The sequence below is a fragment of the Pogona vitticeps genome, chromosome 10 (assembly GCF_051106095.1).
Source record: "Pogona vitticeps strain Pit_001003342236 chromosome 10, PviZW2.1, whole genome shotgun sequence".
Lineage (NCBI taxonomy): Eukaryota > Metazoa > Chordata > Lepidosauria > Squamata > Agamidae > Pogona > Pogona vitticeps.
Window position 1 is genome coordinate 7,574,617 of NC_135792.1, and position 27,851 is coordinate 7,602,467.

General features: G+C 42.7%; 1 protein-coding gene across 3 annotated transcripts in view; it reads left to right on the plus strand.

Moving 5' to 3' along the window:
* CDH13 (cadherin 13) overlaps nucleotides 1–27,851 on the plus strand; it is a 692,714-nt gene that overhangs the window by 589,618 nt on the left and 75,245 nt on the right. For all 3 annotated transcript variants that reach the window (XM_072980590.2, XM_078380491.1, XM_020801938.3), the window contains one exon: nucleotides 11,871–12,011. In XM_072980590.2, coding sequence (XP_072836691.2) covers nucleotides 11,871–12,011 — 141 coding nt within the window. The remainder of the gene's footprint in view (nucleotides 1–11,870; nucleotides 12,012–27,851) is intronic.

Here is a 27,851-nt window from a genome sequence, read left to right on the forward strand (position 1 = left end):
TTTCCAGATCTCTATCTGAGGAGGAACTCTAAGGACAAGTGTCCTGGTGCCAGCTAGCAATGAGATCTGTGTATGGATTTTAAGCCTTTGTTGTTGTTGTTTAGTCATTAAGTCATGTCCGACTCTTCGTGACCCCATGGACCAGAGCACACCAGGCCCTCCTGTATTCCACTGCCTCCCGGAGTTGGGTCAAATTCATGTTGGTAGCTTCAATGACACTGTCCAGCCATCTCATCCTCGGTCGTCCCCTTCTCCTCTTGCCATCACACTTTCCCAACATCAGGGTCTTTTCCAGGGAGTCTTCTCTTCTCATGAGGTGGCCAAAGTACTGGAGCCTCACCTTCAGGATCTGTCCTTCCAGTGAACACTCAGGGTTGATTTCCTTTAGAATGGATAGTTTTGTTCTCCTTGCAGTCCAGGGGACTCTCAAGAGTCTCCTCCAGCACCACAATTCAAAAGCATCTATTCTTGGGCGGTTAGTCCTCTTTATGGTGACATCTCCTGGTTTGGCACTGAAATCTCAAGGTGTGGGATGCTGCTCACCTGGCAACCCCACTCCACTGTGGTGGAGTGGTATTCGTGGTGTCAAGGCCCTGGATCTGGGCATTGTTAATATGGGTGTTGTTACTCAGAGTTTGCAAAAGGTGATCTTTTTTTCCCCAGCCTCTTCTCAAACTTGGGTCCCTAGACATTCTTGGACTACAACTCCCAGAAGTCCCGGCCAGCACAGCTAGCGGTGAAGGCATCCAATAGTTTTAGCCCAAGAATATTTGGGGACTTGAGGTTGAGAACCACTACTCTAGCCAACCTCAAGCTTGCATGGTTACTCACAAGAGGTGGGCACAAACCACTGGTGTTCGAGCCGGTTCATCCTTTGTCTAAACAGGTTTGGTGCTTCCGAGCCCTGCCTCCTCCAATGGGCACCCATTCATAGGCAGCACCCTGTCTTCCCTGGACTGCCTCCTCTGTTCACTGCCTCTGAGTGGGTGCCCACCAGCGGAGGCAGGGCTTTGAAGTGCCAAGCACCTGTTCGACCGAAGGATGAACCAGCATAAATCGCCAGTTCAGCAGTTTACGGCCATCTCTACTATTCACCATATTAGCTATGGGGACGAGATTTGTCACACGGTATCTCCAAAAAAACAAACACAGCTTTCCTGAGGTTTGTGGACTCCTCCTTGAATTAATCTGATCCAAAAGAAGAGGTAACAGAAGGGACAAGAAATCCATACAGTATGCTCCATAGATGAGTTTTATATGTCCTCAGTCACAGTGTTAGACTCAGGAATTGTATGTGTTATACATACAGAACACTTTTTTGTTGTTTTAAACCTAGAAGGACCTTCAGTGGAGAATAATATTATGAATATAGTGCCAGCTGTACTCATGTGGCAGGCTAAATGACTAAAGTGCAAATTTATAGGATAATGAAAGGGTTCCCTACTGTAATTATACCAGTTATCTCAACAGTGCTATGTTTGCATGTAGCTACAGTTGATAAATGAGATACAAGACAAACCATGATTTAATGTCTGCCCATTAAGATAATTATACCTCTGTTTAGCTGCAAATAGGCTTTGTTTAAAGATGGTACTTTTCCTGAGACAAAGAGGCATTGTCACAGATCCAGTCAGATGGGAATATGTAATGAGGTTATCAATGACTGGCAAGGGGGGGGGGGAATAAGCTAATTCCGAGTAAGGACACTACCTCTTTATGAAGTGTCGAACTCTGTGAATTAGTTTCATCCATCTTCAGTGATATCACTATGTAGTCATATCTGATTGACTGTGTAACACATCTTGTTCTTAAGAGAGAAAAAACTTTCCCCAGAAAATTCTTTTTTGAAAAAAGTATGGGCAGTGGTCCTTGAATGGGACTCTCTCTCTCTCTCTCTCTCTCTCTCTCTCTCTCACACACACACACACACACACACACACACACACACACACACACACAGAGAGAGAGAGAGAGAGAGAGAGAGAGAGAGAGAAAGAGAGAGAGAGATGAGTTTCTTTTGTAGACTTAGAAGTCTTCCAGACATAGCTGGAAAGTTAGAGACCAAAAACATACAATTCCCAAGTCTCTCTCTCTCTCTCTCTCTCTCTCTCTCTCTCTCACACACACACACACACACACACACACACACACAAAACCCCATCTCTGCCACAGCTGCCTGCCTGAGCTTCTTGCAGATGGTAGAGCGAAAGCTGTGGCTAGCAACCTTTGTTCCTATCTTGGAGTCTTCTCCTTGTGGCCTTCCTGTTCGGACTTCCTGCTGAGCCTTCAGGTGTTCCAGTACAGTAAGGGCATCTCAACTGCCCCTCTGTTGGTTGGTTGGTTGATGGTTGTTGGTTGCCTGCCTTGTCAGTTTATTCACATTTCACAGTGAAGGCAGAGAGCAATCTGTCCCTAGGATCCGCCAACAGAAAATGCCCAGCAGCTTCTGTCGGTGGTGACCTAGACTGTGCAACTTTTGTGTTGCACAGGCCACTAATGCCTCTTCTTAGAGATGGGCACGAACTGGAAAACTGGTGGTCCATGACAGGGCTGCTGCCCTTGAGCATGCCCACACACACACCCCACCATGCTGATAGGCAAGAGCATGTGCAGCGGCAGGTGGGCCTGGCTCCTGGAAGCAAAACTGGGCTGGCTGCCTTTGAGGATGTTGATGGGAGCAGAGGCAGAGGAAGTGGTGGAGGCAGTGGCAGCAGCAGTGGCAGGACTAGGTATGGAGGTGATGGGGGAAGTGAGAAGGGGGCAGGGTGGCCATCCCACTTTGCCAAAGCAAAATCAAGCACCAAGGGAGATGTTTGACCTTTCCTTTTGTTTCAGCGAAACGGGATCCCTGAAGCATGTCACAAACCGAACCGTGAACCAGCCCAGTTCAACAGTTGTTTTTTCCTGGTTTGCAGTTTGGTTTGTACCCATCTGTACCCTTAACCCTCTGCCTATGAAAATCAGGCTCAAATAAAGCCCTCCTGTCAATGGAGGAGGTCTGCTCCCCCTGCCATCTAGGGGTAATGGCAAACCTATCTACTGCATTTTCCCATGTATAAGACCATACTTTTGTATAAAATCTTTAGATTAAAAATTGAGGGTCGTCTTATGCACGGAAGTAAGCTGAGGAGAGAACATAAACAAGTGAAGGGGAAAGTAGGGATCAAAGCAATCCTGCTGTGCTTTGATCCCTTTCCCCCTGCACTTGCTAAGCCCTACCTAGATTTCTTAATTTTGGATTAGAAAAGTGGGGGGGGCATCTTATACATGGGGGCATCTTGTACATAGAAAAATACGGTTCTTCCTGCCCTGGGGGTACCAAGTATATTTACATTACTGTGGCTGAGAGCCTCACGATTGATTGCTAAGCTAATGATCAGATAACAGTGATAGTTAAACTAATGATCAGATATAATGTTAATATAGCAGTAACTGCTGAACTGTAATATATATATATTGAAATAATGAGGAGAGATAATGGATTGGAAATTAAATGTAGGTCTTTGCTCGCAGAAATAGAAAAGAAATGGGCAATAAAAATAATAGTGCTGCTTGTTGTAGTTCACATTCATAGTGTGAATTACATGTATAATACAATCATAATACACTGTGAATAAAATTAATATGTGAATATACCTTGTGAATAAAATTAATATGGTTCCTGGAGGAATTCAGCTGCGTGCTCGAGAACTCAGAAACATGCATGAGTGCACACACATATGTACACAATAGAAAGCAGAGAAGAGTAAAATGAATCATAGAGGAAGTAAATCAGACACCTGCCTTAACTATGGCCAGTGGATCAGAGGAGAATATGTTTTAATATATAAAACACAGCAGAGTCACATATAAAAAAAAAACAAATTAGTAAAGAGAAGATTATGCTAAGTGATTCTAATTCAATTGTGAAAGCTTCCCATTTGTTTGACTTCATAGCGGTCCCATAAAAGGAATCACCCACCCTTACATTTGTGTATTCTAATTCATGTTGGCTGGATAGCTCAGTGTTTTAGGCCTCTGCCAATGGAGTCGTAGGCTGAGAGTTCGATTCCCCACTGGGCCTCTAGGGAGAAGAGCCAACCTGTGTAGCTTTGGGCCAGCTGCACAGTCGCAGGGCACCCCCAGGAGAAAGGAATGGTAAACCATTTTCTGAGTCTTCTCTGTCTAGAAAACCCTGAAATGGGTTGCCGTAGGTTAGATTTGACTTGACAGGACATGGTTCTTATTGCTGTGTTTCTAATTCACTAGACAAAGCAACAGGAGGTGAAAAGAAACAGAGCACTCAATAGCACCAAACTTCACCAATTATGTGATGGACCAGATAGTATATTTAACTAACTAATTAATTGCTGTATGAGATATTGACTGTGTAAACTCAGTGACCCCACACAGTCTCTCTCTCTGAAAGCACTAATTGGAGAGTGGTGGTGAAATTCTTTCCCCCAATTGTGTGTTAAAGTTGTTGGTGAACAAAGCCCAGCTCCCCCTTTCTCCTAGGCCCCCAATTACATCCCTGTTGCATTATCCTCATAGGGACATTTTGAGGACACACAGTCTGGCTTCCCCCCACTCGTTTTTGACGTCTGCATCAGTGAATCAGTCTGAATGGCTTCAAACCTTCCCACCTTGTTCAGGAACAGAATCTGCTCATTCTGCTTTGTTCCTGGCCACTTACAAATCAGTCCAAATCAGTTTGGAATTTGGGTTTTGCTGAAACGTATCCGCAGCCATACAGTGAACCACCCTAAGTAAGCATCATCATCCGCAGAGCTGCAGATCTAGAAGGGACCCTTTGGATCATCAAGTCATGCCTGTGTTGAGGCCCCATGAGAACTGAATTCTCAAACTCTGACTCCACAGCCAGCTGCCTAAACCACCAAATTATGCAGCAGTTTAATGATGCAGTCAGTTCCAACACATCATGTCCTGATATGAAAAGTAGAAATCTGAGATTTGCCTTATAATCATCATCTTTGGATGAAGCAGAAATCCATTAGATTCAGAGTCTTTGGGTGAAGTGGAAGGAGAAATGGTTTTTGATGTGTGTGTGTGTTTTTTTAAATAATGTTTTTACAATGTTCAAGTAAAGTTGCTTTAAGAAAACCCATCATAATGGTCATATTTCAGCAGTAAGAAGAAACATTCACGGTAGCAATAATAATCTCATCTACTTGCACACATACAGTATTTGTTATTGTTCTTACTGAATATTAATATACCTTTCATCTAGTCTTTCTATGAATATTCCTGGCAAAGGTGGTTGAGAGCATTATTTCATAACCAAAGGATGCAGTTCTCCCTCTCTCTGTCTCCATTGCTGCCATCATATGACACATTATTTCATGACATTTCCGAAGTCAAAGATAATTGTTTCAAACAAGGGCAGATGGGAATTTTTTATATCTACAAGTACTCAGATCTTGAGAGTCAAGGTCTGTCTCTCTATCCTATCCATCAAGGTATGTATTGGCCTACAGTATTTCACAATTATTTAACACATAGTAATAGGTTTCTAGACCTAAAGGGTTAGAAAAAACATTGAATGGGGATGGCTATAGTATTGAAAACACAGTAGTGATTGAATTTCTTCTTCTTCTTCTTCTTCTTCTTCTTCTTCTTCTTCTTCTTCTTCTTCTTCTTCATGGTTATTAAGAGTCATTGGCCAAAATCCTATCTTTAATCCCAACTAGAGTGGACCTCTCTGGATCAATTGAATGTACATAAACCTTGACTTCAGTGTTCCACAGTTCTACCTTGGTTGGAACTACCAGTAGGATTCTGGTCACTGAAAGGTAGTTGGTGGTGGACAAGTACATCCAGTCTTCAATAAACAGACTGAAACTTTTATGGAGGAGAAACATCTTTTGCCTAATCAAAGAATGGGAAATGACAGACACCGCTGATGCAGAATGAAAGAAAGGCTGGTGGGATTAGGTATGCAAAATTTACAAGTGGAGGAAACAGCAAAACGGTCATCATAAAGTAGTGGTCATACAGACAAAACTTGCATAGATGTGCCGATTATTATATAGATGAGAAAGTACCCATTTCTGTTCAGCCCAAATGAGACTGGTTTGAAGATTTGGTATTTCCTAAGCGAGTATCTTGCTTTGGGGGGGTCTCTGCCCGACAAGTACAGAAATTTGGGGTGCAGAATAAACAAAACTACATCCTTGAATCTGATAGATGTCCAACTTCGAGGAACCTATAAGAATGCTTGCTGGCCTTTTGATTATCACTTTCCTTGAGATGCCGAAGCAACTCCTCAACACTCGGAAACGATCACTGTCAAGTCTTGAAAAATACTAGTGCTCCATTCCCCCTACCCCGCTATTACAGGAGACTTTTCATCTTGCCATTCTGCCTCTGTCACTAGCTTTCCGCTTACCAACATGAGGTCTCACTGTTCAATTCCATCTCTGTTAACTATTGAGGAACAGGCAGGCGGACTTTGCCAACTTCATCAGCTTCTTCCCTCCTGCTTTGTTGATAGAGAAATCTCTCTGTCAGCAAATAAGTAGGCACAAACACTAGGATGGATCATTATTTCTCAGAACAGTAAAGCGAACAGTTCCGTTGTCCCGTCCACTGAGATTTTCTTCCACTGGAAAGGAAAATAAATAAATAAACAAGTGAATGACACAGGTTTTGGCTGTAGAAAATAAACTTCTGTTTAGTGGAAAAGAACTAAACTTCTGTCTAGAAACTGATAATTAATGTCTGTGGAGGCCATTAAAATGGCAGTCAGGGACAGCATAGGAAAAGTGGAAGGGAGATAACAGAACTCAACTATTAAATGCATGTATTTCCCCACAGTTCATGTGAACATGTAGCTCTTTATCTTATTGATGACAGGAGGGAGGAGAAGAAGGGAGGGAGGGAAACAGATCACAGTAGCAGGACTTAACTGTTTCAGAAGAGAAGAAGAAGTCACTTGAATTTTTGTGTGTATATGAGTATGCATGCACAGAGATATGCATGTATTTGTATATTTGTTAGTTGTCCTGGAAAGTGGTTGCAGCAGTATGTATGGAGGCATGGGGTTGCTCCCTCACAACTCCAATGGTGTGTATCAAGCGTCCATTCCCCTTGGCGTCTGTGTGTACCTCCAAACATCTGCAAAGAAAGGGCCTTCCTGTGTATCCAAGGGGCCTTAGCAAGACCTAGAACCTCCACAGAAGTTTCCATGCAAAGAGTTGTATGTTGCAAAGCCTTTCTCTCTAGTGCCATTATTGGAGTTCTTGTGGATGCCAGGAAAAGGGGCTTCTGGGCCAACACAGTGTTGGAGCACAACTACTCAACACCCCCCCACACACACACACACCTTGCTCATTTGTTGGCCTTATAAGCTGGCAGGAGACCTGGAAGTTCATTTAGACCAGAGGTAGCCCAGGTATGATTGTTCTGTTGTTGTTGCTCTGCAGCTCCAGACATTCCTTCACCTTGACTGTGCTGACAAGGGCTGAAGGGAATCACAGTCCAAGGAGGACTACAGGCCTGCAATCTATCTAGCCCAAATTAGTCAACTCCTGCCCCCAATGCTTAATGCAGTAGGACCGCATCCTCCAGCCAAAGAATTACTGTGACCACTTACCAGAATAAATGCTCTCTCTCTCTCTCTCTCTCTCTCTCTCTCTCTCTGTGTGTGTGTGTGTAAAAGAGAGAGAGATTGAGAGATTGTGTAAGTCTAATAGCAGTACATATGTTTCAAGACTATTTACATGCATAGAATTGCTGGCTAGATCAGTGGTTTAGGTATCTGGGACACCAGCATGCTCCCTTAGGAGTTATTGTGTGGACTTTTTAATATAGTAAATGTTATTTCAACAAGGAATTACTGGATAGCACAGTGGTTTAGGTCTCTGGCTGTGGAGCCAGAGGTTGGGAGTTCGGTTCCCCAATGGGCCTCCTTGACATGATCAATAGCGTCCCTTACATCTCTGCAATTCTAAGATAATGGTGGTTGTTTATGGCTAATATATATCTCAGGTCCTTAAATATAAATGTTCTCAGATATTTTATGCGCTTCTGAGGTAAATTCCTAGTCCACTGGAGAAACTGCTTTGTTGCCACTGAAATTTCCTAATAGAAGCAGCGTTAGTTAAAAACAGAGAAATCAGCCATCTGAATCATACATATGGTTGCTTTCCCCATCAGCATCTCACTTGTTCTGTGTTTCAGCTTGGGTCGCCATGCCTTACAGGTTCTGTAACAGGGGGTTCCCACCCTTTTGGGGCCCCAGATGTTGCTGGAAGAGGTCTTAGTCAGCACAGCTGACTTCTGGGAATTGTAGTCCAATAACACCTGGGCAGGCCCTATTATGTATCTTTCCCCCCTGTTGTTTGTGCACATTCATCGTTCACTCTTGAGAAGGAAGAAGGGCATGGAGGGTTTAAAAATATCAGCTGAACAGACAGATGGTTTGGTGCTTTAAAAAAGAGAGAGGTTAAAAGGTTGTGCATAAGAATTGCTACAGGAAATCTGGATTCTAATTTGTCTTTGTTCTCTGCCACGTGTAACCTCTATTCCATGGTAAACATCAAGAGCTTTCTCATCATGTCTTGATTTGATTTTCTTTACGAAATCTGCACCAAAGTATTGAGACATGACATTGCTCTCCACTGGAGTTGTTAGAACTCCTGATTCGAAAATGAAATTGCTTTGAAAAGACTCCTTTGCATCATACGTGTATATTTGCAGGAACCACTGCTGATGATGGGTAAAATGTCACACATGGCAGCTTATTCTTTGCCATCTGCATGCTTCATCATTAGCATAAGGTCTTCCAATAGACCAGTCTGCAAAAACAGCAATACAGAGAGGGAAAAATCACCTTTAATTATTTTCAACATAATTTCTAGGTCTATAGTGGCTGTGGTCTATAGAGGCTCTAGAGATCTATAGAGCCTGTGTCCTGAGTACACTCCTGTACTGCAGTGAGTCCTGGACCCTTTGTGCATGGCAGGAGAGGAAGCTGAACACCTTCCATATGCGTTGTCTCAGATGCATTTTTGGTATCACCTGGCAGGACAAAGTTCCAAATAAAGCAGTTCTAGAAAGAGCTGGAATTTTTAACATGTATACATTACTGAAACAGCGATGTCTACGTTGGCTTGGGCATGTCGTGAGAATGGCTGATGGTCGGATTCCAAAAGATCTCCTGTATGGAGGATTAGTGCAGGGAAAGCGCCCAAGAGGGAGACCACAGCTGCAATACAAGGTGATCTGCAAGCGGGATCTGAAGGTCTTAGGAATGGACCTCAACAGATGGGAAACCTTGACATCTGAGCGCTCAGCCTGGAAGCAAGCGGTGCAGCATGACCTCTCCCAGTTTGAAGAGACAAACTTGTCCAGCAGGCTGAGGCAAAGAGGCAGTCCCAAAACCAGCAAAATCAGAGAGCTGGACTGTATTTGTCTTCAGTGTGGAAGGGATTGTCACTCTCGAATTGGCCTTCTCAGCCACACTAGACCCTGTTCCAAGATTTCTATTTAGAGCACGTTAGCATAGTCGAATCCACACTCTAAGCTAGGAACATTCACCATTTTCTATATACTGTTGTTTCTAGGTTTCTGTGACCAGACTTTTAAAAAATGCAGTGTCTCTTAGTCTGCATGTCCTGCTGTAGGCACAGAAGTATTGATGGCTTTCCCATTAAAACCTTGACAAAATGATCCATGCTGTCCTGTCGGCCGTTTGCTACATGGCAGCACCTCTTTCCCCAAAGGCGACACTGATACATACTTGGTTACAGCCAGCGTTGTGTTTCCAGCAGTGGCAGTCCACCGTTGATTCTATATCTCACTATGGAATGCTCGGTGTAGTCTCTGCAAACGAACCAAGACTGACGGGCCAGAATCCTCTTGCCAATTTGCATGTGTTTTAATGGAAATTATGTATCTCTTGATGGCAAATTGCATCTCATTAAGGTGCAAGAATTAATAAGATGCATCTCGCCACAGTGATATTTCCTTTCACCTCTTGCCATTCAGCCTTTGAATGTCTCCCTTGAAAAAGAGCTGCAACGTCCACGGTTACTCTACCAAGCTTAATTGGGGGTCTCCTCTTCTATTGCATCTTCCCTCCCCTAATTTTTCAATCACCTATCCTGATGAAAAGTTTGGAAAATAGAGCGTTCTGTTGGATCTCCATGAAGGCATTTGTTTCTTAGTGGGCTGTTCTTTCCCCCTGCTTCTTGCAGACTGACATCCCCCCCCCCCCATAATTAAGGGCCTTTGGCTTTGCTGGGGAGCTTGGTGGGAACTCATGAAAAATAACAAGGCTTTTTTTTTTTTTTTTTTGCAAATCTCCCCTTCGTTTGCAACAACAAATACATCCCTGAAAGAGTGATAACATAATGGCTTTTCCAGTGTTATTACAATGTTTGAGTTACTTTCACAGATAAATGTGTGTGCACTGATAAAACTGAGGAGGAAGGAAAGCACATGGTTCAAATGCCATACCTTTGATTTGTGCTCTGTGGTGAGTGCTGAGATGTTGAGGTGGATGAGAAAAGAGTGGGTTTCTACCAAAGGAAGCCGCTTCCAGCATTTATTCCTTCATTTGTTCATTCATCCCTCCATCCTTAGAACATAGGTTTTAAAAGAGATTCAATAAAACAGCACCATAAATTAAGATACTAACAAGGTACTAAATAAATTTTCAATTTAAAAAATTAAATCCAATTTAGACCATTAAAAAAAACCCAGCATGTTTTCATTTTTTTAAAGGAAATTAAATAATTATTTTATTTAATATTGAAAAACAAGGCAGTAAGGTGTTGTCTTTTTTAAAAAAATGTAACTACAGTGTTAACAAAGAAAATGGGGTGAGCTTGGAATAGTACTGTTTCCCAATAGTAAGTAAAGCAATTACTTAATTATTTATATTAATTTTTATTAATTAATTATTATTACTAATAATTATTTCATAACTGTAAGGAATTACTTTTCAACTGGATCTTCCAAAATTCTGCTTAGAATACATTGCCAAGAGGCAAGAGAGAGTCACTCCCCTCCTGGTCTGAAAGTATATATTGTTTTAATTTACACAATAAATGTTTTAGTAGTTCATACTCTGCATGGGAATTATGCTACTATTACTAGGGAAAGAAGAAGACCGAATGCAAGATGGATTGACTGACTAAAGGAAGCCATAGGTTCAAGTTTGCCAGAGCTGAGCTGGGCTGTTGAAGATATATATTTTTTTTGCAGATTGCTCATTCATAGGGTTGTCATGAGTTGGATGTGATTTGACGACACTTAACAGCTACTGTAATGGACATGGTGGTGCTGTTGCTTAAACTGCAGAAGCCTCTGTGCTGCAAGGTCAGAAGGCCAGCAGTCGTAAGATCGAGTCCATGCGACGGAGTGAGCTCTCGTCACTTTGTCCCAGCTCCTTGCCAACCTAGCAGTTTGAAAGCGAGTAAATAAATAGGGACCGCTTTGGTGGGAAAGTAACGGCATTCTGTGTTGTTGCACCAGCCATGTGACCACGGAAACTGTCTACAGATCAACGCTGGCTCTACGGGTTGGAGATGGGGATGAGCACCATGCCCTAGAGTCAGACACGACTGGACTAAATGTCAAGGAGAACCTTTACCTTTACCTTTTTAACAACTACTGTGCAGCCTCTCACCACAAATTCCTGTGCTCACTCTTCCATCTTCCTTATGATTTTCTAAGGAGAATTATTGCCATTTTAGCTTTATTTTTTATTTTATTTTATTTTATTGCTTCAGTGGAAACAAATCCCATTAATCCATCTGAGGCGCCTCTCAGGTAGCAACTGATCTTTCTAAAACCACTTTGATGTTTGCAACTGAGTTGGTTTAATTGCTCACTGGACACCTGTTCTTTTTCTATCTCTGCAGACCATGGAAAGCCCAAAGTATGAACTAATCATAGAAGCAAAGGACATGGCCGGCCTGGATGTTGGATTAACGGGCACAGCGACAGCAACAATCATTGTCGACGATAAAAATGATCATGCCCCAGAATTCACCAAGAAAGAGGTAAATATTTATTCCAAAAGGCAACATGACCAGGTGGTGTCAGATATGATCCTGAAATCCATCACGTGGGTGTTCTTTAAAGAAGGTGAGGTGTGGATCAATGCTTAACATTTTTAAAATTACCCCTTTTTCTAAGTAACCCACAGATTTCCCACACTGATGACTATGGTCCTATGAAAACATGAATAGAGAATTTTAATAATTCAAACTGTAAATAAATATCTAACTCGACTTGTATTTGCTAGCTGTAGATGTATAATATATATGGGTTTGACTAGTAATAGATCAGGAGTGACAGAAAGAGGTCTCTCCCTCTGTGTGTGTGTGTGTGTGTCTACCACCTACCTGTACCTAAGTTTTAGCACTTTCTCAGTAGAGATTTTTCTCTCTTCTCGACTCACTTCCTTAAGGCATAGATAAGCTTCCCATACAGTTTGCTTCACCGTCTGTCTGTCTGTTTTATTGATTGGTTTTTGGTATGATGTCTCTGGGAACATTTTCTTTATTCTGATCTTGATTTTCTTATTTTGTTAGAGAATTATTGGCCAAAATTCATACATGCGGAATAATGTGTACACAATCCTTGTTTATGCTAGAGAATACACATGGAAATACATAGGACATCTTGTAGAGCCCTTGTAAGAAACCATTCAAGATCAGGCTTAAATAATCTTAAGCTCAGGTGAAAAAATGGGTGAAGCTAAAATTTAGAGGCTTATCTCATTTTACCAAGGACACACAGCAAACTCTCTTTTAAAAAACGGTTCCTGGTCTTCTGAATATATATATATGTTTGCTCCACATAACTTATAAGTATATCCAGCGAAAATCATTACAGTCTATCAAGAAAGGTGCCTTTCTCATTATAAAGTCTCAATTCCTGAAATCGGGTAGTAAGCCACAGCTGAAGTAGGCCCATTGAATCAATGGAACTTACAAAGATGTTGACTCACTGAATCCCCCTGATTCAATGAGCCTCCTCTGGTTATGACTTATCGCTGGATTTCAGCCATTGACTTGAGTTGGTTAGATATAAACAAGACTTATGAAAAGCATTAATGGAGGCAAACAAATGCTATTATTGACATGGCTTTTAGTGAAGGGGAGGATGTGGGGGGGGGGGAGGGATCCTCATGCATTTGTTGATGAAATAACATGCCAGATTTCCAGATTCCTTGAGGTGATCAGTGTTATTTCACATGAGTCTCTATTCATTTTCCCCCCTTGTTTTTCACTTGGAGTTTATTTTCTTCTGAGTCAAAAGCTACAGTATGAAACTTGATGGAAATCATTATATTTTGACAGGAAATCAGCATACTTTTTTCTTCCTTGGAGAGCTGCTCTCGTTTTGACAACACCCTAATGACTTGCCAATATCAGAACCTCAAAATTTAGTCTCTCTTTCCGTCTCTGAATAGTCAATCTTTGTTTATAAAGGGTGGTGGGAAAAGGAATATTTTTATATGGGGCTGGAATTTCTTCATAATTCAAAATATGTGTACGTGTGTGTACGTGTGTGTGTGTGTGTGTGAGAGAGAGAGAGAGACCATTGTGTGTCTAACCTCTGCAGCAAAACAAGGGGCCACTCTCTGGAAATATCAAGTTTCCTTTAGTAGCTTCCAAATATGTTGGAGTACCTCTCCCATTATCCCCAGAAAGATTCTCCAGCTCAGAAGGCAATTGCTATGTGGCCCCTAGATGCATTTTTCCAGGAATGGCAATTTAAAATCTCTTTAGCTCTCTAGAACCAGATGTGAGGTGATTTGCATCTGGATCTCAATGTGCATGTGAAAAAGTCTCCGTTGCTTCTAGAAGAACTAGTGTTGCAAGTAGCCAGTGCTTAATACACTGTGCAAATTAGTGCAGGCGGTGGCTGTAGTAATCAATGAATTAATTAGGAAAAAAGAAAAGTAAATTATGAGAGTAAATGTATGTTCCGTCGACCATTAATTGAATTTGCCTCCAGGTGTGGCCACTCTTTCCAGTTGGAGTGGGAGGACTCAAGAAAAGAATGAAAGACTAAAACCAGCCCTTAAAAGAAAATTAGACTCATTAACTAAAGAAACACAGGCATAACCTTCTAGGTTGTAATTACAGTTGCTGTGAAATACGATCTTAGAATTTTAGCAAGTTTGCAGCTGCGTACCCGGATATAAAAATCTCCCAGTCCACATCTTGCAGCCCTGGGAAAGGACATTTTTTTGGGGGGGGGGGGCGACTGAGCAGGGTGGACTGAAGGTTGCCAGGCCTCATGCACTGCCCCCCCGAGATTCAAGTTTTGAAGTCCATTCTCTAGGTCTTTGGGCCTCAAACGTCAGGGAATGGGAGGCTATCAAATGCTCACCCTAGGTTTCAGGGTTCCGTTTCATCACCCTTTAGATCTGCTCAGAAACACCCCTGTCTTTTTCATTCTCTTGTGTGGTCAAGAGCAGCTACCTGGACCAGAATTTACACATTGGGAACTCAATTTCACCATTAAGTTATGAAAATATTCATCATACTCTGTGTCTGTTACCCCCCCACACACACACACACACATCATTTGGCAGTGGTTTGACAGCAGGTCATAAGAGCCTGCCTGCCCTTGGTCTGATCTTCGAGAGTGGAGGACACACAACAATGGGCTCAAGTTAAAGGAAGCCAGATTTCGGTTGAATATCAGGAAAAACTTCCTAACTGTTAAAGCAGTAAGACAGCGGAAACAGTTACCTCAGGATTTGGTGAGCACTCCAACCCTGGAGGCATTCAAGAGAAACTTAGATAAGCACCTGGCAGATAAGCTTTGATGGTATCCCTGCATTGAGCAGGGGGTTGGACGATGGCCTTGTAGGCCCCTTCCAACTTCACATTTCTATGATTCAATGAATGAATGAATGAATGAATGAATGAATGAATGAATGAATGAAATCTCTAATCAAAACGTTCAAGCTTAGGTGGGGAAATTGCCAGACACCCTAGAAAGGTAGTTCCCTACCTTGGGTAACCCAGATGTTTCTTTGACTGCAACTCCCTGCGCTGGCAGGGGTTTATGGGAGTTGAAGTCCAAAATTACCTGAATTCCCCAAGCTTGGGAACCACTGCCCTAGAAAGAAGGTGATACTGCTCTGATTTATACAAGTCTCATGTAATGACTCATGGAGGATAAGGCAGTTTTTGCTGTTCCTAAATCTACCTTTGAATTGGTCTACTCCAAACAAGCTCCATCATTATAAATGTCACTCCTGCTTCCCCTTTGCACTTATTTACTACTCCCATGCACGGTTAAAAATGGTTCACTCAGCCGTAAGTGACAAATACATTTATACGGTCCAGTAATTAATTTATTTCCATTCATCCATAATTCTGGGCCATAACTATGGAGGCAACATGTGGTCTAGCCAGGATTCATTTACGACATGTCCATTTAGCTTCACTTACAAAATGTCTATTAGTCAAATTGACAGCTATTAATGAACAGCTGCCATATGGAAAACAGCATCCAAGTGGAGATTAACATTTTTCTCTCTCTGCAAATTAAGAATGCATGCATTTTAATTCGGGTTGGTGGGGGGTGGGAGAATTCTGAATACTGAGTGAAATTTATATTATTTAAAATGGGTATTAAAGGTCTAGTCCCTAACCCCCAGCTTAATTATAACCCACAACTATTTAGTTAGATAATATTATCTAAAGATTTTATGGACTTTCTAATTTGCCAGATAGTTTGACTTGCAAGTGAACAGGTCATGATCAATAGCCATATTCTTTGGGAAGCTGCTGATTTAACAATCAACTTCAGTGTTGAGTAAAATTATATCTGATTGTTTTCTCAGTTTTTAATCACTCGTCCTGATTACCCATCCGTCGCTCTCACCAGACTCTGATGCACTCAAAAGCTTCATCGAGTCATAATGACAAATTACAGCTTGCCATTATGTGCATGAGCCATGGTGGGGCTGGTGTTTCTAATTTGCAACCAACATTAATGTGATGATTTGTATGAAAGCAGCCGAACTTTCCAGCGGCCAGAACATATGGGGGAGTGGCTGGATCAGATCTAAGCTAGGCCACTTTTTAAACTGTCAGCAAGGAAAACAGAGAAGTTAATGAAATTATGTTCTGGATAGCAGCCAGGCAAATACATGTGAGAAGCAAGAGAGGGTTGGTATGTTTTTTTTTAATACAAGGAAGATGGTTTGTTGCAAAGTTTTGATTTTTGGTTAAAGTCCTCTAGCCGTGCTTCAGAAGTGCAAGGATTCACAGAGCAGATTAGCTTCGAGTTCCCTAGAATAGTCCACCCCTTTTTCTCATCAACTGGCACTTACAGTCTCAATAACTCACTCTGAGACTTTAGTAGAAGAAGGAATAAAAGGTGTCATTACTTAACAATTAAAAAAATCAAACAGCAAATTAACAAAGATGACTGTTTTTCAGCAGCAAACTTCAACAGATTAAAGAGAGGGAAAAGGCACTGAGCAGAGAGAGGTGGGGCTCTCTTTGAATTCCGATACAGGAATGAAACAATTGGTTAGTGTTGGTTAGATTGACAGCCCAGAATGGTCCCTCCTGGCCAAAGCTACTAAGAGCAGCCTGCAGGGTTGTAGAACCCCCAACATTGTTTATCCTCGCCACACACACACACACACCCCGTGAGTTTGCATAGTCAAGCAAGGATTTGAATCCAGGTCTCCTGAGCTCTAGTCCATCATCCACTCCAGCAACACTTGTCATTCTAAATTTTATTCAGCTGGTCTCCTTTGGTTAAAACTACCGACTGGATTTAGGCCTCTGGCTCTACCTCGGATCTCAAACCATATTCATTTTCAGAAAAATCTTAAACTTCTAAACAATATCTAATCAAAAGAATGACAGTAACAGATGTTGGGGGGGGGGGAGGAATTCCCCCAGAAGAGAAACGGCAGGATTGCTAGTCATTTTAAAATAAGAAAATTGAGTGCCGATAGATTCTCTTCAAAAGAAGAGAGAAAATGAATGTTAACAATGGGAACCGAAGAGGGCTTATTTCCTCTCTTTTACTTTTCCAGATGTACACAGTCTGCATATTAATTTGGTTTCTTTAGATATCTGCTTACCCAGTATCCTTGTTCAAGTACACCTTTACTGCAGTAACAGCAGTGGCGGGGAGGGGGGAAGAGGGAGGGGTCATTTGCTTAAGCCTCCTTTCACTTATCACATAATTAGACCTGGATAGACAGCAGCACCATCCTTTACCTTTATCTCAGGTTCATGAGGGTCAGGTGTGACTCTGTTGTTCCACGCTTCTGCCGAGGTCACAAATCTATGCCGCCGTCTCTGTAATCTCCAAGCGAATGTGTCGGGCTGGGCCTCACAATCGCACACAGTGCCTGCTTTTACAAGCAGAAAGCTGCCAATCCTTATAAAAACACAAGGATACTGTGGCAGAAAATGGGTCAAATGCTGTGAAATTGGTAATGCCGCTTAAGGAACTCTTTGGAGTCTCCCTTCCCTATCTGATGCTTACTTGTTATTATAATAATTATTATTTATTTGATTTATATACCGCCCATGGGCGGTTCACAACAGATAAACAAACAGCAGAATAACAAAATAATACACACACACACACACACACACAAAATAATAATAATAATTGGGGCATAAATCATAAAGTGCAGTAAAAACAAATAGAATAAATTACAATTAAACGCATAAAATATAAAAGACAAGAAGCATGGCAGTGTGATGGATCATACTTGTGCATTTCATCTGGACTTTTCTAGACCCTGAAACATTATTTGTATAATCTTTTTAACAACACACACACACACACACACACACACACACACACACACACACACACACACACACACACACACACACACACACACACACACACACACACACACACACACACACACACACACACACACACACACCCATTTACATTCTGCAGAGTCCGGGTAGTTGACCCGGGTTCCAGTCCATTGCTCCGGCCTCTGTCTTTTTTGCTGGGTTTTTTTTTTTATGAGCAGTTATCAGCTGTTTTCAGCACTCGGGATGTGAACCTCCATGTGAATCTGTGACTTGACCAGACCTTTGGTGTGGCTTGGAAGGTCAGTCTCATAAAAGCAGCTCCTGTTCCAGCTGGTCGTATCTTTCTCTCTAAGCCCACTGCAAAGCTGACAAACCTCTGCAGGCTTTTCCTCCCGTGTAAGGCCTAAAACAAAAACAAAAAAAGCCAGGAAGCTTCAAGCAGCATTTATCTCCCCCTCTGATCTCAAAGAGAGGGAGTGAGAAGGACATCACAGTTTTCCGAGGCTCTTATTAGAACCTCTTCGTGAACAGGTAGGTGCACAGAGAGAGAACGAGGCTAGTAGGTGTTGTTGAGCAGAATGTTGCAGTGGTTCAGGCAGCAAATGCAAGAGAGACAGCAGTCTCTCATATTTCCTGGATAGAGGGTGTGGGTGTGGGTGTGCGTGCGCACGCACGTGCACACACAAACACACACACACGTGCGTGCACGCCATATCCAGCTCTGTCCTCATTTCCTGAACATGGCCTGGTGCCCTCAGCTGGGATGAAAGCCTCTGTCCCATCACTAGTGCTGATCCACAACTCAGCTGGCAGTCCTGTCGCTTTATGCAAGGCATGAGGGACAGAATGAGACCCCAGTCATCCTCCAACCTCTGGCCGATCTGTGACAGGACCTTCATCCCCAGCCCATACATGACACCCGCAGATTGGACAAAGAACACGGACAGGTTGAGATGTGGAGAAGGCTCAGCAAAGTCTTCATCCATATTGATTCTGGGAGGGTTTTTTCCTAATATACAAAAGAGGCTAACAGAGGAAGATGAAGCCACAACATTTTTTCTCATGGGTTACAAGACTGCGGCTTCTTTTCTGTCAGTCTCAAGGAGAGTTTTCACATTTGTAAGACCAAATATAGTTGGGGGTGGGGGTGGGGACCGAACGGCTTGCAAGGTGATGTTGTTGTTTGTAGACACAAGAGGGAAAGACAATCATTTTAGTTTACAAGAGCTGAGCAGGGCAGTTGAGGAGAGAACCTTGCGGAGACCAGACATCCGTAGGGTTGTCACATAAGTGGGAGGAAACCTTACAACACAGAGCACCACCACAACAACAACAACAACAGCAGCAGCAACAACAACAACAACAGCTTGCTTCTTGGCAACAGGAGTTCCTACTGGGAGAAATAGCTCAGGCCAAATGACTTTTCTGGAGTTATGTTTGTTCCACTTTTTGCTTGCTCTCTTACCTTGTTTTACACCACCAGCCAGATGCCTGTTTGCTTGAAGGGTAGCCCTAACCTGAACTTACTGTCTTGACAGCCACTTAATATTTAGCTCTCGTTGCGTGTGCTTTAGCTGCGAACCCCAGTCCATATGCCACTGAGACAGAAGTGAGAACAGCCTCATCCGCAGGCCTGTGTTAAAAATACCATCAACTGCTGTAATTAATAACAGCAGTGTCTGGTTTTCTATGCAACAAGGATTTGTTTGGAGCACTCTCTTTACATCAGGGGCAGACAACTGTGGATTCAAATTCCACAATACCTCGAGAGGAATGTGAAACCACAACACTTTTCTCCTTGGTTAAAGAGGGTGACATATTTTCTGTCGGTCTCAATAAAGATTTTCACATTTGTAAAACCAAATGTTGTTTTATCCCTTTCAACTGATGAAAGATGTTGTTGTTGTTGTTGTTGTTGTTGTTGTTGTTGTTGTTGTTGTTGTTGTTGTTGTTGTTGTTGTTGTTGTTGTTGTTGTTCCTAGATAGGAAGGCAAAAGTCAGTCACTCGCCTTTGTTAGTCATCATCAGAGGCATTCACAAAATAAAGAAGTATGAAAAACATATTTTGCAGAATAGTATTTCACACAAAATACACTAGAAGCTTTTCACAAAACAGACAACCTTTACACAAAATGCAGGGCTGGGGGGGGGGGAACCCACTACAATTTTTTTTCACAAAAAGCATCCCAGAATGTGGAAGGCAATGCATAAAAACTCTCCTAATCACACCTGGCAGGGAGAACATTTCTGATGTGCCTGTGTTGTGCTGGTGGTGTTCTTGGTTGTCACTTAGGAGGATGACGTGAGCAAAGGTTTATAAATCCTTGCTGAAAACCTTTTGGTTCTCCTGTTCTCACCTTTACACCTTTACACCTGTCAGAAAGATCTTGTACCTCAGAATAATAGAGGTTAAGATGCTCTGAATCCCCCCAAATGCTGTGTGCCTTTGTTGTTGTTGTTTACTCATTAAGTCGTGTCCGATTCTTCGTGACCCCATGGAGCAGAGCACGCCAGGCCCTCCTGTCTTCCACTGCCTCCCGGCAGTGCCTTTACTTTTTCATAATCCTTCCAAAATATGCAATTTAGTCCCATTACCAAGGCTGCCTGCAGTCACTCTTGCTACCTGCACCTGGCCTCACCCATAAAATAAATTACAACCTCCTGCCTTCCTGGCCCAGAGATACCTTTGATCTTTTCTTCTGATGGCCAGTGTCATCGCCCCAAATTTGCTCCAAGGAACAACTTGATTGCTTTCTCTGGTTTGAATCCCACTTTTGCACGTTTCTTGTTTATATTAATACCTGCCTTCCCACATATGGCATTGTTCAATTTATACAACCAAGGAAGAAGAACCATCCCTGCTCACCAGGTACAAACTGGTGATTTCCCATTTCAAGGTAAAGGTAAAGGTAAAGGTTCCCCTTGACAATTTTTGTCCAGTCGTGTCCGACTCTAGGGGGCGGTGCTCATCCCCGTTTCCAAGCCATAGAGCCAGTGTTTTGTCCGAAGACAATCTTCCGTGGTCACATCGCCAGTGCGACTTAGACACGGAACGCTGTTACCTTCCCACCGAAGTGGTCCCTATTTATCTACTTGCATTTGCATGCTTTCGAACCGCTAGGTTGGTGGGAGCTGGGACAAGTGACGGGCGCTCACTCCGTCGTGTGGATTTGATCTTATGACTGCTGGTCTTCTGACCCTGCAGCACAGGCTTCTGCGGTTCAGCCCACAGCGCCACCATGTCCCTTCCCATTTCAAACCCTGAAGTTATTCCTCCTCAATCTGGGAATGAGCTTAATAATGTGTCTTTCTGTTATTAACAGTTGCATCAGCAATGCGACTCAGAGTGGGTTTTTTTCTTTTAATGACTTGACTTGCGACTTGGAACCCAACGTATCTTCCCTTTTTGGGGAGGGGGGATAGGAAGCTTGTTTGTAATAGAGACTTGGGACTTGGGACTTGGAATCAGGCCCAAAGACTTGCCAACATCCCTGCCTTCTGACACCCTCTTGCAATGGGGAGAGTGATGGGGCTGAAGAGGGACAGGCTTTTGGGAGGACTCAGCCCATGAGGTGAGGTGAAATGGGTGGCTCTCTAGAGATGCAGCTGGGCTACTTTTATGGAGACAGTGGAATGAGGCGGGACTCTGGAAAACCAGGATCTCAACTCACAAACAGGTTCTACATGGTGGCTTAGATTTCCTTCTTCAGGACGGTGCCCTTCCTAAGGACCTGTGAGAGTAACCTAGAAGGACCGGCAAGAGTAACACAACCAGGGATGGGGGTGGGGGTGGGGCAAAGCGAGAGAGATCTCCTGTACACATTAGTACTGTAAATGGTTTCTAAGACCTGGATAAATCTAGAGGGACTTCCCTTCAATTCAATGGTCTCCATCAAAGTTGCATTTTGAACCTCTCTCAGGTTCACCTCACCATAAGAATTTGCACATTCCTGAGAATTATGGGATGTTTTGTATAAAGGATGAGTGCACAAAATAGCTTGGCTCTTCCCTCTGCCCTTAAAAGAAAAGACAATTAATTACTAGAGGGCAAAAGGGGACATGGACCAAAAAAAAAAAAGCACTTTCTTGTCTAGTCATATATTTTTCTACCCAGAATTAAATCCCACTGAGTTCAGTGGGACCTCCTGCTGGCTCAGTGTATAGATGATTGTCGCCGTCACCTTAAATTGCATTGCTGCTAACTGGGCTGTTGTTGTTGTCACTCCTGTTATTGTCGGTTTTTCTTTTAGGCAACCACAAATCTCAGTTTCTGACTAATTGAATGAATATTATATATCACAGCTGGAGGGAGATTTTTATTGCCAGGGAATGTTTTCCTCACTTAGCACTTTTGACCTTCTCACGTTTTTCTGCTTTAAATAATAATTGAAGTCACGAATACATAAGCCTCAAAATGCTCTGGGGAAAATTGGCCCCGCGTGACGTTCTCATTGAACACTTTCTCTGCCTTCTAAGTCAGCTGGTCAGCCTTCCTCTCAGGCACCTGATAAGGGCTGCAGAAGGGTGTCTCAGCAATACAGGCCACAGGTGAACCTCAGGTAAGAATTTGGGGCCTCCTCGTGGCCAAGGGGAAAGAGACAATGGACCTCATTGTGGTTTGGTATCGAGAGCCATGATAAATCAGAGTTGCCCAGTGCATGTTCTTATTTACTGCAAAAAATCTTCTGTAAAGTCTGAGCTATTATGCAACATTAGAACAGTCCTGCTAGAGCATACCAAAGAACTACATAATCCATCATCCTGTTCCTTACAGTAGCCAATCAGACGTCCTCAGGAGACACAGAACAGTGTTCCTTGCTGTTGCTGCGTCAAAACCGGCACCCAGTGGTTGATTATGTTTGAATGTGGAGCTTCCGGTCAAACACAATGGCGTATGGTAGCTCAGTAAAGCTCTTGTGGTCCTCCAGATGTTTCTGGGACTCCACTTTAACCTGTAGTGTGGAATGATGGGAGTTACTGTCTAGGAAGGGCAGCAATGAAGGAATTAGAAAAGACCAAGTGTAAGTGTCACTGGAGTCCAAGATCATTCACACTCTTGTGTTTCCACTCACCATGTATGGGTCTGAAAGTTGGACAGTAAAGAAAGCTGACAGGGGAAAAAACTGAAATATGGTACTGCGTGGGAGTTTTGTGGATTCTCTGGGCTGCCAGAAAGACAAACAAGTAGGTGCAAGATCAGGCATGGATGTTCAGGCAGGCCTTCCCTCTTTCCACCTAATACCTAATTATTCTTTTTTTCTGTTATAATATATCCTGTTTCTCACCATCTTTGGGAAAAAATTTTATTCTATCTTTTAATTTATGTAAATTATTTTTTGTGATGTGGTTTGTTATATGTTTATTTTTTAAGTGTATGTTGTAAGCCGCCTAGAGTGGTCACAATTGACTAGATAGGCGGGGTATAAACGAAATAAATAAATAAATAAATAAATAAATAAATAAATAAATAAATAAATAAATAAATAAATAAACAAACAAACAAACAAACAAACAAACAAACAAATAAATAAATAAATAAATAAATAAATAAATAAATAAATAAATAAATAAATAAATAAATAAATAAATAAAGCCACTAGAGGCAAAAGCGTTGAGGCTGAAGCTGTCCTATTTTAGGCACGTCATGAGATGTCAGAAAAGACAATAATGCTGGGCAAGTTTGAAGGCAGCAGGAAAAGAGGAAGACCAAATACGAGATGGGTTGAATCCCTAAACAAAGCCACAGGCTTGAGTTTGCAAGAGCTGAGCAGGGCTGTTGAGGAGAGGACATGTTGGAGATGGCTCATTCATGGGGTTGCCATGAGTCCAGGTAACTTGATGGCCCATGACAAGAAACAGTCTCCATCTTTGTGTGCATGTGTGCACGCGGGGGGTGGGCTCTGATTCTTTTAGTATACGACAGTCTCTTGGAATAACATGCTCTTAGGTCTGTGATTAAAACTGCAGCCGCAAACAATAAGTTGGCAGTGTTTCCATCAAAAGTAAATGTTCACCTAGAGTTTTTCTGTGTCCCAGAGGTCCCCCGTCGGAATCTTATATTCCCTTGGGAAGCACATTTCTGAAAGTTGTATTTGCCCAGGCCTCCACTGGTGACATTTTTTAAGAGTCCCAGCTGGAACCACTCTGTGTTGTGAGGATAAAACACTTCGCAATTGATTAATGCCAAAGAACACAGTATGCCACTTAAACAAGCAAATGTAGTTCCTAGAAAGCGCTTTGCTTCTGAAGCGGGAAACAGACAACAAATAAGTATGTCATCCAGATTCATTAGCTGCGTAGATAAGGACTCATCACAAGGCAAAAGAGTGTTTTTCTGTCCTGCACTCTTGAATGTGTTCACTGAGCCTTTCCGCCTTTCCAGATGAGTGGGACTACAATTCCTATCATCCACAGGCAGGCAGAGCCTGAGGGGAGTGTTGGCCCTACATAAGGGAGTTTAAGTTCAGCTTTACACTGGGGAGATCCCAGCATGATTTTTTCTCTCTCTCTCTCTCTTCCTGTAGACCAGTGGTTCCCAATCATGGGTAACCCAGATGTTCTAGGACTGCAATTCCCAGAAACCCCAGCCAGCATAGCTGGTGGTGAAGCCTTCTGGGAGCTGAGGTCCCAGGACATACAGGTTACCCATGATTGGGAACCACTGCTGTACACAAACACAAGGGGAAATATTCAATTGGAGCACAAGATCCAGAAGCTTAGTCTTGATTCTTGCCCAATGAACTTCCAATTTTCAAAGGCTACTACTCTACTTTGGGCTGCAGGGGGCGACATCGAGTATTAATATTGCCCTGGTCCTTCCCACCTTTGAGCATGCAGCTTTGAGCATACTTTCTACACTGCTTGTTTATTACAATGGATGTGTAGTGGAGAAACCAAGAGCTACATCATACATTGCTTCCTTTAAAAAAAAACAGTGTGTGGGGGGAACTTGGCCAATAGGCAAAGGAAATACCAGTGTGGGTCACAGTTAGCAAAATTCGCTTTTTGCATTTTGAACTCCCAGAATCTCCATGAACAACTTGGGACTTTTAGTCCAAAAAAACTAACTTTTCCAGCCTCTTCAATTTAATGTAGGTAGAAAACAGGGGGTGGGGTGGGAAAACTGCCACGGCTTCAGACAGAGAGCTGAGAAATCCTGACTGCAGTGGTTCCAAGGGACCAGGGCAAAGAGAAAGTGATAACACGAAACTTTGCAAAGTGATGCCACATAATATTTGGGAAAACTGCAAGCTCATTTAGTTTTCTAAGTTGGCACTAGACAGCTGGCTGAGCAGACGTTACACCAGAGAGTGTACGCAATTTAAAGACTACCCGAGCGTCTGTAGGGAATTCTTGGTGGGAAGACAGGCATGCTGGTGCTGAGCTTTTTCCAATATTTTTAGAAACAGTAGTAGAAAGAGAAAGAAAACATCCCCAAGGCTAGGAAGACTGACAGGAGCTTTAAGTCTTCTCCACGTTCTGGGAACTCTCTTGCAAAACAACATTCGTGATAGGGAATGCTGCGAGAATTCACCAGGGCGTACAATGGCTTAATGGAAGGCGTGTAAAACCGCTTCCTATACAGCAACAAATCTTGCCCCATAGAGACTGTGAATGAAGACATACGAGCCCTGGAATTTCACCGCTGCCTTTTCCCTGTGGTGACATGATTCAGAGGAAATATTCTAGGCCTGCTTATGAGTTTTTTATTCCTTGCAGCCCGCCTGCTGTCAACCATGCTTCAGAAATGCACATTAAATGCTCGTGGCAGGCCGTTGTTCCATAAATAAAATGGCAGTCTCATTGACAGGACTGCCTTCTTGGCTTCTCCTTTGAGCGGGCATGGCAATCCTGAAGGTCGTTCATAGATCCATCCATTCAAGGTTTCCCCCCTTTGCTTCCGGCAAGGGAGCGTTTAAGCTGTTGGAGTTCTGCAGACGTCTGCAGAAATCTGCTGGAAGCAAGCTATGAATCTGTTGAGGCCTGTTGTTGAAAGCAGTCATTGTTGTACAGTGTGCTATTTTTTATCTATTCAATTGTGAGTAAATTTTTGTTTTCTTACTACTCTCACCGATGTCTCAAGAACTGAGTTATGGAGTGACTGTAAGTGCCAGTGGATGAGACAATAAGGGGTGCTCTAGGGAGACTTGAAGCTAATTCCGCTCTGCAAGTCCATGCACCTCTGCTTGCATGGCTAGAGGCCAAAAATTCAACATTCTACAAGTTAAAGACATGCAACTTGGCTGCTTATGGCAGATCTGTGTGTGTGTGTGTGTGTGTGTGTGTGTGTGTGTGTGTGTGTGTGTGTGTGTGTGTGTGTGTGTGTGTGTGTGTGTGTGTGTGTGTGTGTGAGTGAGTGAGTGAGTGAGTGAGAGAAAGAGAGAGAGAGAGAGAGAGAGAGAGAGAGAGAGAGAGAGAGAGAGAGAGAGAGAGAGGTTTGAAGCTAAAGGATAATCACTCAGTTGTGGTCTCTCACTTCCACCAGAATGGGTGATTTGCCATCTCTGTGCGGGTCACGAAGACTCTAACTTTTGTGGGGGCTTTGCCCCAGGGTGCCAAAATCGAAAGGGCGCTGAAAGGCATAAGTGAATCTACCAGTAAGTAGGAAAAGAATGACAGCTCCTCCCAGCCTGATTCTCTTTTTTTGTTTTAAGAAGCAAAAATCTTCTTTCTTTGGCGGAGATGTGTACCCTTGCCTCAGAGTGGCTAGAGAGGAGGCCACTTGGGCCCAAATGGCTAGTAGCCGCTCTACATGGCCTCTTTTCTCCTGCTGGAGAGTTTGGCCACTGGGTTCACGGGAAGTCCCAGCCCTTTGCTTTTGCTTAATAGCCCTGAAGACGCGGGATTTAGATTGCAGCAAGGTTATTAATTTAAAGTGACTGAAACACTGTATCCGTTATACTTGCCTCCCTAGAGTGGTATATCGGAGCATGCTTTCTTTCTTTTTCTTTCTTTTTAAATCATTTTTACCTTTATTCCTTTTTTCCCCTTCAAAGGAGGAAAAGCGAAATTGGGATCTGACAGCAGATTTTAGACACACGAGAAATTGCTTATCAATTAAGTTGTACTTCTACAGGGAGGAAATGGTGCAGCTGTTCATTCATTTTAATAAAACCATATGCAATTCCATCTTTCAAAGTACATGGTGGTTTGTTTGCTTAATTAGGACACTATAACAGCATCATTATCACCTATAAAGCAACTCATATTATGAAATATATAGAATCAATCAATCTTGCCCCCAGACATAAGCTTGTTACACAGGCATGGATACTATTCTACTGAATTACAGACTGAAATTACCAGAGAGAGCGAGAGAGTGATATCTCTTTTTTTGAATCAATTTTTGTTGATTTAAGCTTTTGCAACGGCAGCCGCTACACAATCAATTTTCAGCGGACAAAATGCTGTCCTTACAGGTCTGCTCAAAACTGCATGGGTGGGGGTGGGATACAGTCTTCAAGCTGGGAACCTCATCACACACACACCCAAAGTACTGGGGCAAAATAATTCCCTAGAAGCTGCTGCTATGTCAACAGTTTTCCAAGGCAGCGAATCAGAGAATCACAGAATGGTTGAGTTGGAAGGGGCCTTTAAGGCCATTGAGTCCAACCCCTTGCCCAAGGCAGGAATCCAAATCAAAGCAGATCTGACAGAGGGTTGTTCAGTTTTTCTCTTTAATGCCTCCCACGTTGAAGCTCTCACCACCTCTTGAGGTCATTGCTTCCATTGTTGTACTGCTCTAACAGTTAAGAGGCTCTTTTCCTGCTATTCAGCCTAAATCTTGCTTTCTGTCACTTGATCCCATTATTATATGTGCTGCACTCTGGGATGATCAACAGGAGATCCTGCCCTTCTTCTGTACGACTACATTTCAAGTATTTGAAAAGAGCTATCGCATGAGTTTAGCAATAGAAGGAAGCCCCACTAAGTTTAATGGGGTTTATTGAGTTTACTGGGGTTTCTTCCCACATGACGGAGCATAAAATTATAATTCAAGGTTCTTCTTTGTTATGACTTTTCAGCAAGCTGCACTTCACGTCAGTTTTTGGTAAGGTCCTGCCC